This window comes from Haliotis rufescens, unplaced genomic scaffold (genome assembly GCF_023055435.1).
Source record: "Haliotis rufescens isolate VD_foot unplaced genomic scaffold, xgHalRufe1.0.p SCAF_5, whole genome shotgun sequence".
NCBI lineage: Eukaryota > Metazoa > Mollusca > Gastropoda > Lepetellida > Haliotidae > Haliotis > Haliotis rufescens.
Window position 1 is genome coordinate 24,184,599 of NW_025964223.1, and position 20,317 is coordinate 24,204,915.

The 20,317-nt window shown below is 37.9% G+C and overlaps 1 protein-coding gene across 5 annotated transcripts; it reads left to right on the forward strand.

The window, feature by feature from the left end:
• Positions 1–198: 198 nt before the first annotated feature.
• Positions 199–20,316, forward strand: LOC124111375 (TGF-beta-activated kinase 1 and MAP3K7-binding protein 2-like). 5 transcript variants are annotated; one of them, XM_046471084.2, is made up of 9 exons: positions 199–335; positions 1,238–1,340; positions 5,555–6,592; positions 6,818–6,965; positions 8,120–8,271; positions 8,766–8,862; positions 9,543–9,662; positions 11,096–11,278; positions 19,636–20,316. In XM_046471084.2, the coding sequence occupies exons 2-9, from the start codon at positions 1,254–1,256 to the stop codon at positions 19,641–19,643; spliced, it is 1,833 nt and encodes a 610-aa protein (XP_046327040.2). In that variant the 5' UTR covers positions 199–335; positions 1,238–1,253; the 3' UTR covers positions 19,644–20,316. The 5 variants fall into 5 exon arrangements, with proteins under 5 accessions (XP_046327040.2, XP_046327023.2, XP_046327046.1 ...); XM_046471067.2 differs by having other exon boundaries at positions 5,555–6,965; XM_046471090.2 differs by lacking the exon at positions 5,555–6,592.
• Position 20,317: the final 1 nt, after the last annotated feature.

Genomic DNA, 20,317 nt, shown 5'->3' on the forward strand with positions numbered 1-20,317 from the left:
CATATACTCTGTGTCACACATTCCTGACCAATATGCCACGTGTTCGAATTGTGACTGACACTCAAAATCGTTAATGCATGATGTATTTTCCGAAACAGAAATGCGTCAATTGTTATTTTGGTCCCGATGAGTGAGATGAACATAAGTAAAGAACGACAACTCTCGCGGAAGTTATTACAGTGTATGCGCATGCGCTTGCGCCATTTTCATAGGATGATCAGGAAAATAATGTTTTGTGATAGAATTTTTCGATCCAGATTCAAACGAGTTACAAGACGAATGATTTAGTTACATTATATATGGAGGAAGAATATTATTTAATCAACTGTGCCAAGGTAGGTGAAAATTGCAAAAGTGATTATTGTGTAAACGTCAACAAAGTGACGACAGGCGAGACACCGTTCCTCCGTGGGGCAAGTGCCTGCCAAATATTTGCAAAACAAATTTCACTGTGCTTCAAGAAGTACGTTAATGACATTTCTGACAGTAGTCGTAATAGGTCCTGCATGTGCTCGTCTAACACGAATACAGTAAAACGATTCAATGTATGTGATAGCACCGATATGCGGCTACTGTTATATATGCTATGACCTATATGATCAAAAGTAAACAGCTAATCTTACCCAATGTCCGATCAGACGGGAAATTATGACATCTTGTGTTTTCCGAATGTGGCATACATAGACACTTATCAGAAACACTTTTCAAATAGTCAGAGTAATGCAAAGGAAGTTTTGACAGTTAACCTTTTCTTTGATGAGAGGTAGAGACACACCTTGTCGATCGGGAAGTCAACTGGTCATGCATCTTTAGATTTGGGATCCATTTAAATTTTAACAACCATCCTAAATGATCGTACGGGTTGTTTAGATGTTTGAAGTCATGAGCCAATTTGATTTTCACATGCATAGAATGGAATTTACTTCTATGAAATGTGAGAATCATTAAAACAGAAAAGGGTGAATTGATGATTTGGGTCGAATCATAAGAAGGAGGTCTAAGTTACAATATTGACACACCTAACAATGTAAAATACATGCTAATATTTATATTCCTTCAGGATGTGGTGGATAACAAGTGTATAAACAACTGTTAACTTTGGTTGATAATTTAAGTACAAATTATGTTTATAAGTCAATACTTACAAATAACATTGATATAGGTTTTACATCAATACATGTTTTAGGGTCACATTCAAATACTAAATGTCTGTATCAGTAAAGGAACTTTATTTTAGTTATTGCAGAAATAAAATGGCAGCAATACAAGTCATCTTTCATGAATTAAAAGCACTGTATCCAGAAGTACCCGATGAGGTTGTCAACACAATAATGCAACAGGTGAGTAAACTTAGGGGTGTGATTGTTATTTTGATTGAATTAACACTGATGATTGATCACTTATTGTTGATTGGGCATGTTTATTCTGTTAATTTGCAATCTGTATTGATTTGTCAACTGTTTCGTGACAACTGAGATGACATTTGCTAACTTATCATAGTTGGATCTTGAAATTAAAACAGGACAGAATAATAACACTTCATTGTCTCCAGAGCCATCAGTGTTGGTGTATTGATGAAATACAGATTGACTTCATGACAGTTGTAAACCTTTGATAAAGATACATCAGTAAACATAAGGATTTTACGTGAGTTCTTATTCTTTACCCACCAATTCACAATGAATTTATCTAATTTTATCTTTGTCTTTACTGTTGGACAAAATTAACATTCTTAAGTTGTCTTTTTATATTATTTGATCTAATGGCTATGTTATTGACATGTTAATTCCTTAGAGGTAAAATGCAGTACAGATACGTGTTCATTTGTTGTGTGTCATTCGATTGGATTAGTGTTAAGAGTTTTTCTCAGTGAACATGGTGAATTTACAAGATGAAAGGTTGCAGTTGTAACAATAGCATGTAGCAGTGCCACAAATTTTATGCATATATCGAATAGTCATCAATTAATTAGTTTTCAGATATTATTCTAATTGCTTGTATAAAATAGCTGAGTATTTCAAATATTAAAACAGCATTGGATGGCAAAAATATGACAAGATGACATGTAGGAAAGCGCTTCCTGATACTGAAGGTATTCTGAAATTAATGCTTTTGGACAGTGCACCACTGATTGGGATAATTACAGATTTGCAACTTGTGGTGTTTGACATTGATTCGGGTACTCTTAGCAAGCAAGTTTGGTTTTAATTCATTGCTTATTCAGTAATGTTCAAGCAACGTGAATTTGGTGATATGGATATGGATTTTTCCAGTCTCTGAGAGATTTTATTGTTTTACAACTTTTATAGATTTTTTTTAGGGTCCAGGGTTTTACACGATGCAGAAATGTGTGTCCGCTACTCACAAATGTATAGAAGGGATGCAGAAAAATATATATGTTGCACCCTGAGGGACGCACAATAATATTCATTGTACCAAATTCTTGACAAGGTATATAAAGTTCCTGTAATTAAAGTAATTATTAAATATTACACTTAGTTAGTTACAGCACACTTCATCATTTCTTTACTTTACATGACTCACATATTTCCTGTAAGGACCCTTGAAATTAGTATTTGGGGGTCATCTGGACCCCTAGTTTTGTCAAGGTAAAGCTCTCTGATCTGGCATAAAAATAATTGACCTGTTGTTTGTTTTGGTGACAAAACTTATCATGTTTAGTAGATAATTATGCTTAGAAATGAAAGATTGCTTGACCTTGTTGTATTGACGTCCAAGTGAGTGTCCAAGTTAGAAATCATGTCTCATTTCTTTCACTATTTACATACCATTATGTATTTTTGTAGGCACAAATATTGATCAGGTTTAGCATGTTAAATTTGTTTAGAAAATATGTACTTACAATTAAATAATGCCAACATTTTCCTAAAGGCAGTCTTTCTTTTTTGTTTTGGTCAGTGTAAACCTAAAACTTCAAAAGGTATTGCCTAAAAGGTTGAGAATTTGTTGGGGAGTCCCTAGATTTAGTACGGTCAGCAAATCTCAAGCATGTCAAAGTAATCTTCACTGATACACTCATATGCTCACTGACACTCCTGCATTCAACGTATGTATTGCAGGGGAACTAACTCTTTTTTGTCAGCACTCACCCTACTAATGATCTTATATAGAAAAAGTACAAAACGTAAAAAATAACACCTGAACATGCATAAAGGATACACAGTACAATATGCTGTGGGCTATAAGTTGACTGCTTACTACAGTAACGCCATTAAAGTGGGCTCACATGTTTTAACACCTAATGTCATTTGAAGAAGAGTTTGGTCCATATTCTGTTAATTAATGTCAAGATTAGTGTAAAAATGATAATCATACATTAAAATATTTAATGTGAGTGTGAATATTCCGGTAATTATGAACTATTCTGGTTGTTTTAAGTTGGTTAAAAAGTAATTGTTGGTTTCTGTCCTCACCACCCTGAATGTTTTTATCTAATTTTTTTAAAAAATGAAATACTGATTTTCTTCATCTGTATGCATGCAGAAACCTATGATAGTGGGTTTTGAATCACATATTTGCCCTGATTGTCTCTAGGTTTGTCAGCACCAGGCCCATGCTTGTTGGTTTATCCAAAGCAGTAAGAGTCTGAGAAAGCACTGCAGGCTTTCCTGACACATGAAGCCGATATGCCGCGATATAACCAAACAACTGTTCATAGTGGCTTTAAAACAAATCACATAGGGACCATGACATATGAGGCAGGCAGAGATAAAAATCTAATTGAAAATTTGTTTTTATATTTGTACCTAAGTTTTCAGCATTTAACCATGTTAACAGTAAACCAAATGCATGTTTTTGTCTGTTGTCTCATTTTATTTACCTTTGTATTTGTACCTTTGTTTATTATCAGTCTTCTACCTATTTTGTTTTGTGTCTTTTTTTTGTTAGTTAGTATTATCATAGTTATAGTTGTCCTGGCATGGTAGTTTGTAGTAGTAGTAGCTAGATTTTGCTGACATTCACAAGCATCATAATGCACACACATTTATTTTCATCACGTGTGAAACATTTTCTTAGGCTGCAGTTATGCATGAACAGTGATGAACATCTCCACTCACAATTTCAACTATTAGTATAGGATTTCATAAAGTCTTGTCATTTATCTTTTCATAACACTTCCATCATGAAATCCCCCACCACCTAACCAATTCCCCGATCACTGCTGATGCCCTGTGACAAATCCTTGCTATCACACAAGACACCTTCCTGGCCTGTGTTTTGTTCTTTTTATCTGATTGATTTGATTTTGTCATTCATCTGTGTCCTAATCTTTTGAAACACAAAATTTGTATAATGAAACATAGTTAGAACTCCTATCTGTGTTCTTGCAGTTTTGAGTTTCACATGTATGTCATCTGAATGAACTCTTCTATATGTGCATCCTGAATCAGTCATCATGTTGTTAACAGTCTCTATGTGTTTCTTCGGGCTTATTTTGTCTTAATAATATTTCTGAAGGCTTTGTTTTAATTAGATTAAGAGATAGAAAAACTTGAAAATATTGTCTAAAATTGTCACTTAATTGTCTTGTTTCAAGAGGATTGTTCCAAGGTTAGAGGAACTGCTGGGATATAATGTATTCGGGGATTTGCAAGTGTGTACCCCAGTCTTTCAGGGTACTATGTATACTTGTGTCTTCTTGTACTCTGAATATCTTACGGACATTTGTTGTGTAAACATGATTCATATCTCATCACTGCACTAATTCCACGGTGGGTACAGGGTTTAAACATTGTTAAAAGTTTGGTTAATCCCTTTCTGCTCTATGGTTCATACACTCAGAACATGCCAAAAACGTTTCAATCCAATGGTCAGCCATTGCCACGTTTTTCTAGGTACATTATTAATCATGTTAATATTAAATTATACATGATATATTGACTTTTATTAGCTTAGCTTACTGGACCAAAGTAAACTTGGCCAGACCCGGAAGTGAGACTAGTGGCAAGGGTCACAAGCTGTCTCATTATCATGATTGTGTTACATCAACATTGTTTCTGTACGGCACATGTTTCGGTCAATAAATGAATTGTTCATTATTATAAGAAATTCTAAACTTTTTTTAGTTGATATTGGGATATTATGATAACTAACAAGTCATCAGACTTATTATGTGTTATTATGGAATTAACTGGTACTGAGAACTAGCTGCAAACATGAACCATTGTTGTCTTCCGATGAAGTAACACCCATATAATCTAGAGATTGTTCACAAACTAGTTTTTATGTTTGCAAAGTCTGATATTTCTGTTTAACTTTAAGGTTGCAATATTTGCAGAAAAATTTATTCACAGCACCGTTTGTGTGGTTATTTTTTGATGGGTCCATTTTTCTCTGCACTCTCCGGGCCTCTAAACCTACCCAGGGTGTCATTTAGTGGTGAATCATGTTTACAGGACAATAGGCTGTCATTCATGGTATATTGAGGACACGCAGCGTATGCACTATCTTAAAGGATTGAGGCTGTGTGGTAAGGACCATTTTCTCTTTCTTGCTGTCAGTTGTAGGATAAGAGTCCTGTGTTATTTTGCAGAATGGCAACGATAAAGAAAAGTGTCTGCAAGCCCTACAGTCATACAGTGATAGTTATTTGTTTGGAGGTCGAGGACCGAATGACCAGGTTTCTCGTAGACCGCAAGAAGTGCATATCACACACGAAGAGACTACAATCCCTGGACCCAGTCAACACAGATTCATTTCTCGGAATCGGGACACAGGGGCAGACATTCACACAAGTATATCATGGCCAAGTGACCTTACGAACAGTGTAAATATGGAACATGGGAGACAATCCCCTATTACTGCACCGGTATTGCCCCAAGACTTTGCCCCTTTTGTTCAGCAAAATGCGTCCCAATCCACCCGACAAATCCCTAATATCAATTGTACAACGTATGGAGGAACAGACAGTTCAGGTACTGCTTCCCCTCAGTCAACGGGGAGTCCGTCAGAAGGGCGGCGTGCTGTGAGAGTGTATCATTACCCTTCTCGGTCCCCAACAACGCCCCCTGTCAGTTCCAATATCTCCCCCAACCCCAACCAACAACAGTATGTGTATAGGATTCAATTCGGTAAGGACAGTGGGGGGATGTGTACTGTTGCACCCCAGTCCTCCTCTATGCAGAATCTGCAATCTTTACCCACTGCTGTGAATCAACAAGGACAATATTCGCCTGAAGCAGGACCTCAATCCTATGCAGGCTCTACAGCACATGTATCTAATCAATACACACATTCTTCACAAGCTACAATCTTTATTAATAAGAACAATAATAACGGACAAATTAGCCCTGAAAGGCCTGGAAATAGGACTAACAATTACTCCGCCTTCTCGCGTGATCCGAGATTGGGTGTGCAGGTGCCCATGAATGCCACAGGGCCAACGTCCCCAGTGCCAGGATATGGGGGAGTTCATCCGATTCCACAAGGATATAACAAACCTTTATCTGTGACAATTCGAGCATCTGGACCAGAAGGGGCTGAAACAAAAGTGCGATATTTCCCATCAACACCTGAGCGCTCAGGGCCAGGATACCAGTTGTCCGGGGCTCACTCCCCAACCCGATATGGAGTAAGTGCTCATCCCTCCAACCACCTCCCAGGCCAGTATGCGACAGCTTCTCAGTCTCCTTTCCATGTACAACAGGCGCCAAACCAAATATCTGTTGTCAACACAACTTCTTCAGCTTTCATAACCCCTACGCTACCACGCTTTCCTTCACCTAGTATAGCACAACCGGTCATTCCACTGCTGGGAGCTCAGGCTAGTAGTGAACATGGTAACCTTATATTGCAGGAGACAGACACAGGGCATCATATGCCCAACTACCCTACTATGTCACCTGCTTCTAGTCAAAGCAGCTTGAGTGATGAATCTTCTCGAAGTGATTACAACCATCGACAGAGGTCGGGAAGTCTTCAGGATGAGGTGGAATACACACAGGGTAAGGGATAGTATGTCTCGCTATGCCTCCACATGTATTGGCAAGCCTCAGGTTTTAATCTTTTAGCTATTCATGTTACATATTGGGTACAGAGGCACTCAGGTGAGACTCTCCATGTAGACTTTTTACATTTCACATCAGTCCTTTATTTCATCATGTTCATGATCGAACTACAACTATAATTGCATCAAAATCTCTTGACAACTATAATTGTTTAAAAAACTGAACTGTTTCTAAAAAACTTGATTTATGCCCGAAACAACCTGCATTGATGTTTTGATTAGATTAAACATTAATCTCAAGCCTGATCATGCTTATCAAATACAGACTTTTCAACGTACACAAAATGTTTGTATTTTTTAATAGTGTAAACTTGAATTGCTCCATAAATATTTCATAAGTTCCAAAAATATTGCTTTTTCCATTTGATAAATAGCATTAGCACTATTACTATTAGGAGCCAGACGTCTTAATTAAGAAAGAATTTTGAAGCCTGCCTCAAAGTACGTGATCTAGACTACCAGTTGTCGGACTTTCATTTTTGTGGAAGCCTTGGTGGCTGAGTGAGTTAGATCGCTCACTTGTTGTGCTAGCGATTAGGTGCCCCACTCTGGCAGTGTGGTTTCAAATCCTGGACAGGACTAAAAAAAAAAGTACTAGAATCTGTACTGTACTAAGCATTCTAAGAAAGTGTTATCCCAAATATGAGATTTGTTAAATTTGATCACTTTCTAAATGGCAATTGTGTTTTCATAGCTTTCGGCCATGGGAGCCGTGCCAATTTACTCTTGTCAGAGGGGTACACAAAGTATGTGGTCTAGAATTCCAGTTGTCAGACTTTCAATCTTGTGGAAGCCTTGGTGGCTGTGTGGGTTAGGTCGCTGACTGTGTGTGCTAGCAATTAGGTGCCTCATTCTGGCAGTGTGGGTTTGAATCCCAGACAGGACTGAAAAAAATATGAGAATAAGTACTTTACTGAGAAAGTGTTATCCCAAATATAACATTTGTTAGAAATGAATTACCACACACACATCAACCAGACTTCTCAAGCTTACTCTTCCAATCCTGTTTACTGTTATGATATGGCTTGTGTATCAGGTGCTTGTTTGTGGTATTCTAAACATCATGTTGATCCAGTCTTTATATGTTTTCAGCATTGCTAGCACACCAAAATTCTCGGATGGGTCGGTTGAAGAATGATTATGAAACTGAGCTTCAAAAATTAGAGAAGTTACGGGCTCAAGTGTCTCAAATGGAGAAGAATATGCTGGAAAGGAGAAGTGCTCGAAGAAACAGTTTTCCAGGGGTATGACAATATTCTTCTATCAACACCAGCCAATGTGATCAAAGGGAGATAATTATAGGATTGGATTACCTCCCTTAGTTTTTAAATGATTTTGTGAAGTTGCTAAATTGTTCAATACTTCACATAAATTTAGTTCTTATGGTGTCTCTTGGTTGATCTCTGGTTACCATGGTACAATTGGCACATATGTGTTTAATTTAATCACACTGAAAGTTCTTATTCCAAAATGTACACCCAACTTCAAAATATTTGCCTCTTCCAAATGAGTCCATGCTAGTTTTGTATCTTTGTTTAAGTAAGCATGGTAGGTTGGTCAGTACTTTACAGACTGTTTCTTTTCAGCATGTTCAGTATTTTGATTTCAGAGAAAAAGTCTTACTGAACAACTAATACAGACATTGGGAGTTACCCAAGTTACTGTTTCTGTTGATTTTCAATGTGATTGATTATCCAGTTGTTGTGAATATAAATTGGCTTATGTTGTTTGTAATCAGGTTGACGATATAGGCAAGATGCGGCAAGCTAATAGAAAACTTCAGACAGATATTCAAGTGATGGTCAATGAAATAGACATGTATAGGAATGGCCAGAGTGAGTATCTACGTGATCCACACACATCTTCTTTCTGGGTGCTTATCGTGATGCTTATTGAATAATGGCCAGGCAAAATGTATGGTATGATGTTTTGTTTTTTCAGTCTCGCACCCATGCTTGCCGTAACAGCCGACTATGCATGTCATGAGAGGTGACTAACAGGATCTGGTGGTCAGGCTCAAGCGGCCAGGCTCGCTGACTTGGTTGATGCATGTCATCGTATCCCAATTGTGTGGATGATGCTCGTGATGTTAATCACTGGATTTTCTGGTCGATTATTTACAGACTGCCGTCATATGGCTGGAATATTGCTGAGTGCGGCGTTAAACAACAAACAAACAAACCTTGGTTACATGGCCCCGAATATGTTTAAAAGTAATATTACAGTAACTCAAATAGATGCATATTTGGGACTTACCCTTAGCATATTTAGTCCTTCTTAGTATCATATGAATAATCTTGATAACCCTGATCACTGGGTTCAAGAAAGAAAACGCAGCATTTTTCTCCAATAATGTGTTCTGTTAGTTTCAATTTGGAGCTATTAATATACATGAACTTTTAGATCTATGAATAATTTTGTCCTGTTTTCTTTAGAATAAAGTTTTATTGAATGAGATGTTCTGTATAAGTATTTTAAAACATGTAATTCATGGAATTTGGGTACTCTGTTTCAGCACCGTTTAGTGTAATAGACCCTATCGGCCAACAGAATTTTTTCAACAACATACCCACTGGACAACATGTCCATCGGAATTCCTTCAATGCTAATCGGCCCTCGGACCGGACTAGTGAGTGTAAGTAATGCCAGTAACTTGTCTGTTACTATGGTTACAGCTGTCAGATAATAATCATCAACTAGTATTAGCCAAAGAGTGTGTAAGTTGCAAGGGTGGGTCAGAGGTGTCCAGAGTGCAGGGTTGTGTTCCTTAGTCATGCCAGGATCTGCTGGCCGTATGGTTCAAGTCCCAGATCCTAGAATCTGACCCTTGATTTATCAGTAACTATCATAAGAGGCGACTAAAGGGATGGCTGTGCAGAGATGCATCCCTTGGGCATGCCAGAAACCTATGATTGTGGGTTTGAATCCAGGTTCGCCACGATTATGTTTCTAGGTTTGTCAGCAACATACCCGTGCTCGTGGGTTTCATCGAAGTGGTAAACGTCTGAGACATGCATCACTTGGGGCTTTCTTCTCACATCAAGCTGACACGCCACGATATAACTGGAATACTGTTAAAACAGCGTTAAACCCAGCTCACTCACTCAACATTGTTCTGGGAGTAGTGATGCAAGTAATTTTTACAACTGGTAATAATTGAAATAGACAAACACACCATTTTGAGTATAACAGTTCACATGGCCTTAAGGTCTCAAGCTCTCTTATTGCTACCACTATCTTAACCCCCATCCTTACACATGGACTTACCATGGTGCTTACACTAAGATTGGTGGCGGTGGGGCAGCCTAGTGGTTAAGGCATTTGCTCATCACTCTGAAGGCCCAGGTTTGATTCTCCACATGGGTTCACATCCTCTATATCTCCAGGGCTCACCTTTTGGTAAACCTACACAACCCCTGGATCCATTCCCGTGGTTCTTGAAATCTCAATTACCCGCCCCTGATTTTTTTTAGCCATATGATTGGCCATGCTACCAAGTCTAACGTACCAATCAGAATGTGAGTTACAAACCAGCCTCAATGTTAGGTTGGCGATATCAACAACATGGCCGTCAACCCCATTGATTACGATAGTGTTTGCGAGAAATTCAACATTGAAAAATTGACTGACAAGCATGGAAAGAATCTTCATTGTCTTCATGTCCATTAAAACTGACTGTAGCTTTGGCTTCTAGGCAGTGCAAGTTACCTGCCTTGCTTATTTCCTTTTATTTAATTTGATTGGTAAAATGTTAATGAAAATCAAGGGCAGGTAATTTACGATTGTGAAAATCTTGGGAATGGATCCAGGTATTAGTGTAGGTTTCAGTGTTAGAAATTGGCACTAGTCCTTGCCAAACTGCCCTATAGTTAAGGTATCCTAATGACTAGTAAAAATACTGAAAACTAACTTTGAATGATGAAGCATACGTTTAATTGATTGATGTCAAATCATAACTTGTATCTTTTGATGCCATAATGTAAGCTCTTGTACAACATGTACAAAGAGCCTGTGGCATCAATGTTCTGAAAATAAATATTGAATATTGAACTATGTCTTTCTCCACAGCTCCACCACCTGTTCCTCCCAGAGAGAGCCTCAGTTCTGTTCCCCCTGCCCCTCCCACACAACCCCCTGCAGGGTCAGGGGACTCGGAAGAGGGGGAACAGTGGAGTTGTTCGGCATGTACGTTCCTGAACCACCCTGCCCTCAACAAGTGTGAGTGCTGTGAGATGCCCCGAGTCACCACAGGTAATGTCCAGCCCTGCCATATACACTCGGCAGAGCTGTGCTACTGCCATCACTGATACTGTACCAAATATTACCCACAGCATTGGAGCATCACACTAGGTGAAGGTCTCATTGTCTCAGCACATCTTACACTGGAACCCACAGCTCTGGGAATGGGGTTTGGCATTCAGTGATCTCTTGGGCAACATTTTGGACCTTTTCAAAAATCAACTTCCAGATTAGTGCTACTACTAATGTGTTAGTAAAAAACAAACAAGTTTTAACACAGCATTGCAAGATACCAAAAAATTATTATTTTATTTTTGTTAGAGTAAAAATTTTATGTATAATTCAACATTTCTTAGAAACAGTGGTGATAAAATTTTGTGTGTGTTTTTCATTTCACCTAATCGAAAAACAGCCGATGTAAACCAACTAAAAGAATATATGGCCTTATGTTGTAGTAGTGCACTGAGATAAGTTTGAATCGAAACCTAACTCATTGTTATGGGTTCCAAGTTTAAGATGCTGTGAAAACTTGCATTGTTTTGGGATGCATTTATCCTGTTAATCATCCATCATGTTGTTGCAGAAATTTACATGTCGATGATGTTCGGCCATCATGTAGCTTATTTTATTCCAGTACCTTATGCAGTGATCATTGCTCACTTTCTCTGACCATTGTGCAATTATGAAGCTGATTGTGATCTGGCTGCCTTGGTTGTAGATCCATGTCATTCTGAATGACTTGTTTTGAGTGAATTGTTATCTTTATCATTTCCATGGTCGACCAACACAGGCTTGCATATGCTGGGTTCTTCATTTGTAGTGGAACTTGGTGTATGCCTGACTGTTCTGGACTGACAATGCAATCATTTGTGGCAATTTTATGCAATGCAACTCAATTATATATTTTGTGATGCTGAGTATGAGAACTGGTGACTTACATTTTGGCACACCCTTTGATCCGGGGTGGTATGACAAAGACATTTGGAGACAAATTGTAATATTTATTTTTTAAAGAGATTATGAACATTTCAAGGATCTGTTGCTATATTTGATTTTCAACTTCATTGATGTGTGTCCATCTTGGTACCTGTATCATGACTGCTGAAGTCAGCGTAAATCAATCATATACCCTCTCACAGATGAAGTAAGAGTGTATGGAAATCGAATTATCTTTGTGATAGAATGTTGCAAATATGATTTCACTGTTGTCAAAGTATATATGAGGTTGCATTAATGGAGTTGCTAAATTAAATTGATAAGCAATATCATTTGGGGCAATATGGTTCCTCTCATGGATTTTTGGTATAGATATGTGATGGATTTTCTTAGTCGCACGTTGACCAGGTGAAACTCTTTCAACAGTGGCTCCATGGCATGTGATACTCCATGGGTTTGTCATTGAAAGAGTTAAGTACTGTTTGGTGATGAAATTATTGCATTTCGATGTCTTTCCTTTTTGTTTAGTTAACAATGTGTTAACCAAGTTCAGTGGTAGCTGCTTCATGGATAGAGAAGCAGTTTGTTTGATAAGATGGTGAAATAAACATGTGTGACATATCTGGCTAGCTTCTTCAAGGAAACAATATCTCATGATGATGTCAGATGACCATCCTCCTCACCATTCCATTATGATAAACCCTCGACGCGTCTGTCACCCTAGCTTCATTTGGATCTGGATTGGAATTATATGTTAAAAATAGGCACCCAATTAAATTAGTCATGAGCAAGAGAACTTTGTCTTGAGCTTGATTTAAATTATACATTAAGAATAGCTGCCCAATCAGCTAGTGAAAACTAACATATATTTTTTTCCTTATAATGATAACATATAACTAAACCTTAAAAATGGTAAATTTCTATCAGTCTTTATGATACCTTCACTATTGGGCATTTTGACAAGGACTACAGGACCAGTGCCAATTTCTGAAGCTGCCAATTATATTAGTTATGAGCAAGATAAACCCTGGGTTAAGTTAGTGATGAGATAGATGGAGGATGTCACATCATTCTTTTATCTGTGATCTAGTGGATAGAGCTTCTGCCCTGAGAGTAGAAGGTCAGTGGTTCAAATCTCTTGCTGTTAAACCAAAAATAGCTGAAAGATGGTACTTGTTGTTACCCTGCCTGGCTCTCAGCATTAAGGGGGTGAAACAAGGACTGGTCACCTCGAAGTCGACGTCAGTTAACTGTGTCTGAGTATGGTGTCTCAGTGGGCTAGAACTATAAAACCTGCATTGGTCCGGACAAGTACAAGCAGCCACACACACACATGCACATCTGCATACACATCGCTATATCAGCTATATAAGTGTAATAATTCTTACTGCAATGTTAAACTTAATTTCACCTCACCTCACAAAGCTTTGGTGGTGGGTAGGTCCAGGGTATTTATCCTAATTGAATGGAGATATTATGCATTGGATAATTGAAGACGGATGACCATGAACATATCGCCTTTGTCCGATGATGAGGCTAACAAGTTAACTTGTGCAGCTTTCTAAGGCTTGCAGGCCACAGGTTTTTGTTGAAATAGAACAAAAAAGAAATAGCTCCATATTTTTGTGTTTAATTTGTAAAAGTAAATGATAAAAAATCTCTTTAAAGTGCAGGATGTCTTATGTAACACATACATTGATTAAATCTGTTAATGAAGGCTTGTTCTCATGACATTTACTAGTGGCCACGGAATATGTGCAATGCATTTGATCAAATACTACTTAGAAGCTAACTGTTACCTACTTGTTTGATTTTTGTAGAACTATCTTTTTAATTCATCAAAGATAGAGTGATCAGACAAATTAGGAAAAAAAGAATATTTTTCTGGTTTTAGCTTTTGGATGCAAATTGTTGTATTGTCAGTTTGAGTTTAGTTTTCGAAAATAAATCTTCAAATAAACATTTTAATGAAAATACGATAAAACACAGCATTTGTTTTTGCAAAATGTGAGTTAGGCTTGTGTTTAAAACAATAAGATAAGTTGAGCTGTCATATGTACCATTTTGCATATTATTTAGGATTTCTAGAAGCTGATAAAAGAGCCCAAACTGTTACTCTCTTATTTTTGCAGATATTTTGTACTGACGACGATGGTAATTTCATACATTTAAGAAGGATGAATGTGTACAATACTGCTCAAGTGGTTCTAAGTTTTCTCCCTTTGTTAGCCAGGACACTTGAACCATAAGAAAATGTTGAAACTTTCATATGATGTTGTTTCCTGCTAGATAAGAAAATCGCATCAGTTTGACAGATCATCACATTTGTTGCTTGCACGAGTGGATTTCGTATTTGATTGAAGTCACTATTAATAATCTCACTGACCTAAAGGGCCTTCGTGGGCTTCAGCTATGGTGCATTGTCCGTTGATCATCAGTTTTACCGCTCCAACATATTTGAGGTGATTAGTTCAATCTGTGATTAATGCATTTGCAAAAGACCCTGTTTTGATTTCTCCACATACTGGTAAGCCAGGATAGGTTGAGTTATGACCTGACAATTCACCCCATATGACTATGTATGAGGTCTGCCCACTGGCATGTTCCATTGTGAAGAAAGGGGGTAGCAGGTGGTCCACGACATGTAGTACGATAGATATGTCACTTGTCACGACGACCTCTAAAGAGCCTTATGGGCAACTTATGGGTCCATGGGGGTGAAGTCAGTTTCATCGTCATGACCTGCTTGTGCACAACATGCGTACACCCTCTCTACCTGTTTCAAACCAAAAATGTTTTCCTAAAATCTATGCACTGCCTACTTGTCTCAAATGCATTTTGTGAGTTGGTACAACTTATGCCATGTATGCCGGGTTACCAGTATGTACTTAATGTAAATATTTTGGATACCTTTGGATCTGATACTGCTGAAGTAACTGCTTAAATCTGTATCAAATCTTTCTCATTCTGGGGGAACGGGTGGCCCAGTTTTTTAGGTGCCGCAAGTCCCTGTTCAGAGTTGCGTCTCTTGGCCACGCCGGAAAGCTGTGATTGTGGGTTCAAATCCTGGTTCGCCCTGATTATGTTTCTAGGTTTGTCAGCACCATGCCTTGCTAATGGGTTTCACCAAAGTGATTAACGTTTAAGACCTGTATCACTTCCGGCTTTCCTCCCACAATAAGCTGACACGCCGTGATAAACTGGAATATTGTTAAAAACAGCGCTTAAACAAAACTCACTCACTCTCTTTATTCTCTTGATAGATGTATTTGACTGTGATGATCAGATTTCCCCAAATGGTGGCAAGTGCCCTCCCTGTATGTAGAGTACATGTCACACAGCAGGTTGACTGACTCAATGTTGGCAGCGGAGAGGAAGTTGATGAGCATGATGAGTGACCACAACATGGCAGTCTGGCCTCTGAAGGGTTTCAAAGGATTCAGTCCCGGCCCACACTTTAACACAGGATATGTGTTGTGTGTTGTCAATGAAGAAGTGACTGTTTCCAATTTGCCTTATGCTCAGAGAATTGGTTCCTGATAGGATGAGATGGCAATATTATTGTAACAGTAAGACAGTTGAGCACCTGACATCAACATGGGTTATGAACTCCTCAGGGAGCTGAGAATGATTTGAAATTCAGATGCACACTGATTCATAAAACAGAGTAAAAATATGCTATTGTTTGTTTTTTATTGCCGCACTCAGCAATATTCCAGCTGTTTGACGACTGTCTGTAAATAATCACATTTGGCCCGACAGTTAAAAATTGAAATCATGAGCATCCATCAACATGATCAACACAGTTTGGATGCGATGACATGTAACCAACCAAATCATAGATTGCTGAGGACCTATATTCCTACCCGGAATCCTCATGGATATAAACATCATGAAGTTTTTACCAATTGGTGAAAAAGCTCAATCTCACCAAGATTGAAACTGTTTGTTACACTGATGAATCTACTTTTGGCTGTTTTCGACATGTTTCATTGTGTTGCTGTGTTTAGCTGAAACATTGTTGATATTCCCCAGACTTATGAAACTGAGGGTGTACAAATCATAATTAATGCACATGAGGAAATTTTGAATTAAACTCTCTCCCTCCACAATTTAAGAATAGTAATTTACCTGGTGAGCTTCAGAACCAATGGCTGTATTTTGTGAAGAACCTACATGGTGCCAAATAATGTATTGAGTTCTAGGTTTTACAGTGAATTCTTATTCTCCTTCCTAACATTGAAGCATCTTATCAAACAAAAGCAGGGCATTTCTGTCATGCAGATTTTTATTGTAACATTGACATTATCAACAGAAAGGCCCTGGGCCCCATTCCACAAAGTGGCCGTAACATTGAGACGATCGTAACTCCCATACTTAAATATAGACTTACGACTGTCGTAGTGCTATGGTTGCTTTTGTGAAGGGGCTGATTCACAGAGAGATCTAAGCAGACAATGATTGTAACTACGATACTTTTTCGTAGTTTGCAGTCATTTCACTACAAGTACAGCTTTAGGAAATAGTGACCTATAGACCAGGGCCCCCTTCCACAAAGGGGATGTCAAGTGGTTTCAGTGCTATAAATAGAGGAGGAGTTTGTATGGAAGGTAGTCATGTTTGAGATATTTTGTAATTCATCAACAGGCATACTTAATGTCATACTTAAGAAGCAGTCTTTGAATGTGTACCACTAGGTATATTATAGCTATCAGTAAACTTTGTCTGTGATAAGCAGATGAGGAAGGTTGAAACAATATGCTTGGCTGTGATATGATACGTAACAACACGTTTGGAACTTAAAGTGTCTTTCATAACATTTCACTAATTATCTATTAATTCCATATCAGTGCCATGCTTAAGACATGGAATTTCTTAATCTTTGGTGGATGAAATGTGTATTTTGTGTCACAGCTCATTAAGGTTGTGATGACCATTTCTTTCCGTTGCGTATGTATTGCGTATCATATCACAGGCTGAGTTGTCTCATTGCATTGTTGCATTGATGAATCATTACATACGTAGTAACAATGTTTGACATTTTTAAGTCGTATGTATAAGGACTTCTAATCCATTTGACCTTTTTATGTCAATAAAATATGTTTTAAACAAGGATTCGAGATATTTTGTCACGAACTAGGGCTATATTGTTTCAGTTCAATGACATTAAAACAGGATGTGCAATCAAAACCGATTTGAGACCTGATTAAAGTCTTTAATCATGTTAATGATGATGTATATTTGTTAATTTTGACTAATTCTCCATGCAAATGATGATGTGATTGTAGTTACCATGGGTACTTATGTATAATTTCTTTGGAAGAACAGACCGCTGGTTTCTTTAGGGCATACATACAACTGATTTCTACCAAGGATACTAACATTTTGCAGAGGATTTGAAGTATAATTTCGTATATATTTATTGCCGTTTTGTGAATTTGTACATTGGGTCAAAATTGCAATCTTGGTGTTTTTTGACAGCATGAAAACCTCTAAAACTATTCAGTGTTAAGAATGAAACTCGAGAATTAGAAGGATTGAAATTAACAAATGTACCTCTCCTTTGTATAAGAGAAATTTCCTCTTTGAACAAAATGTTAAGTAATTACACAGATCATGACATGAAATGTAGTTAGTTTGATTTATCCATCCGGGCTGTGATATGACTGAAATAGTGTTCAATTTCAGCTCTGAACCCAAATAATTTACACTTCCCTATTGTCCAAGAAATTTGAGAAGGGCGTCATGAACATCGTTGTTTGTAGTGTGTGTTATTTATCCATTCTATTGTGAATTATGCCCTGGACCTGTATATACCTTGCCACCATAGCTTTGTTTGAAATGTAATTTTGTCAAATTACATTGCTCTTTTATGATTTAAAAAAGAAGGAATGTCACCAGTACATGTCTCACAAACTGAAATGTCTTGTAGCAGAAGGGCTTCTCTCATGTCTTTGTACTAAGCAAAACATTCTTTTCTAGCCCAAAAGATTTTTGAAGTCTTGTGATTCCTTTAAATAAATCATGGCCTTGCTCGTATGAGACAACGGTTTTGAATGTAGATCAATGCTCAAAAGAGGAATTTTGATTGGTTGTTGATTTCAAGCTCATGAGCTGGTGACATCACTTCCGAAACGAAACTGAAGTGGGGAATGGGTCCAGGGTCTTATTTGTAATAGAATGGAGATGTGATACCCTGGATAACAGAGGATGTTCTATGCAGTGAAGTAATGTGATATGGACGAGTTAGATAATTTAACATAGGTGTCCTTTTAGCATCAGGATGTAATGTTTACCTGGCTCTATTGCTCTGTATAGTTTTGGAGGATTTCATGAAGTCTGGTTTCTGTGTAGAACGCAGAGTAAACACAGATTATACAGATTTCAATACCGCCCTGTTTGTTCTGCAGGAATAGGTTCTGTAAATACTTCTATTGTATATGCTGTATTTTTTACATTGTTTCAACAAATCCATTTTGAATATTTACAGATGATTGTAACTGACAAATTGTTAATATGTACAAGGATTTGCTATGGATTGACTAAAATTTGGTTTTAAAGTTTTCAATAAAACCTTTAAAGTGACTGAAGTTGCCTTATTTTTGTAAACAGATGTCCATCAGAGTGACGGTTTGTGTTTTTGTGCCGCACATTTTTTCTTTCTAGTTTTAAGTTAATGATGGCAGACAAAAGCCGCTGTTACATTAGACAAAAGTCACATAATTTTGAGGTGACTTACATAGCAATGGCAGGATTGGCTGATCATGGGTTTGCATCTCAGATTATACCCCATGTTGACAATCCTTGATTTGTCCGCACCTTACCTTATAATTGTGGCTCGCACCATGGTGGTAAACGTCACGACCTGCATCACTTTGGGCTTTCCTCCAACATTTCCTTGATACTCATCACAGCAGAGTCCAACCTGGCTCACTTACAGACGTTTGTTTTGTTTGTTGTTACATTGCATGGTCTTTGTGTTGCTTGATTTAAGAGTGCACAGAACAAAGCTTTCAGTATTGAAATTGTTGGGACTGAGAAACTGAAAAATCTCCCAGAACAACATGTCAGAAGCTTATGATCAAATGTATTCATGTCTTTATTGTATCATCAATCGTGAATCACAAATCAATTCATAATGTAATCCTCAGCACCTAGTTGAGTTTATTAAAAATTACGTTAAAAGCTCAGCTTATAAATAACTAAGACATCAAAACACAAATCTACTGAAACTGATGCGTAAAACACATTCTACTCTGTATATTCAAACTGTTTGGCACAGACTGAGACAAGGATATGAATAAAAAAACCAAAAAGACTATTTCTAAAAAAAAAACAATGCATGTCCTGACAATTTTTGTTCTGTGCATACTTGCTCTTTAATGTTTTTGCTTTGGTTGCCCTATTATTTTCTTGTTTTCTTTATTGCCTAGGATCATGATGTGGAATGTTATTTGCCTGTGGCCTGTCTCCCTCTGCCTGTGTCTGCTGTAGAGAGAGGACTTCTGCCTACCCGTCTGCTGCCCCGTAGATTCTGCCCGTCTGCTCGCTGTCTTTCCCATCATACAGTGTACTTCCTGGTTACGGCCCTTGTCTGCATGGAATCACCTGCTCAACTACAGTTTCCTCTCAGCACAGGGTTACTTTATGCCATTATTCTGCTCACATTACAAACCACTGCTTAACATCATCATTTTGGTGGCTGGAGCGTAGCAGGTCATTGACATTGGAAGCTCAAGGGCAAATCTTTGTAAACTTGGTCAAACATAATTTTTTTGTCATCTAGCACTTGCAAAACCAATACATTGATTTGCAGTAGGGGATTTAATCTGTTGCATGGTTATGTGGTTTGCTTTGAGCTGACATGGAGTTGAGAAAGCTTATTTGGCTTATTTGAACTTTTCAATTTGATTGGGCTTGTGAACAGATATGTCTCCTACATTGCTTGCGACCACATTAAGATAAGACCTGTGAAGGTCTAGGTATAGACAATAGGTCTTCAGCAGCCATGCTTGCGGTAAGAGGCAACTATGCTTGTCGTAAGAGGCGACTAAAGGGATTGGGTGGTCAGGCTCACTGACTTGGTTGATGCAGGTCATCATATCCAAATTACGT

Excerpts from the sequence above, each read along its gene's own strand:
- LOC124111375 (XM_046471067.2), top strand. The coding sequence starts at position 1,254 with ATGGCAGCAATACAAGTCATCTTTCATGAATTAAAAGCACTGTATCCA. Across the intron at positions 6,966-8,119 it reads TGAGGTGGAATACACACAGG|CATTGCTAGCACACCAAAAT; the intron begins GTAAGGGATAGT and ends ATATGTTTTCAG. Across the intron at positions 9,663-11,095 it reads CTCGGACCGGACTAGTGAGT|CTCCACCACCTGTTCCTCCC; the intron begins GTAAGTAATGCC and ends CTTTCTCCACAG.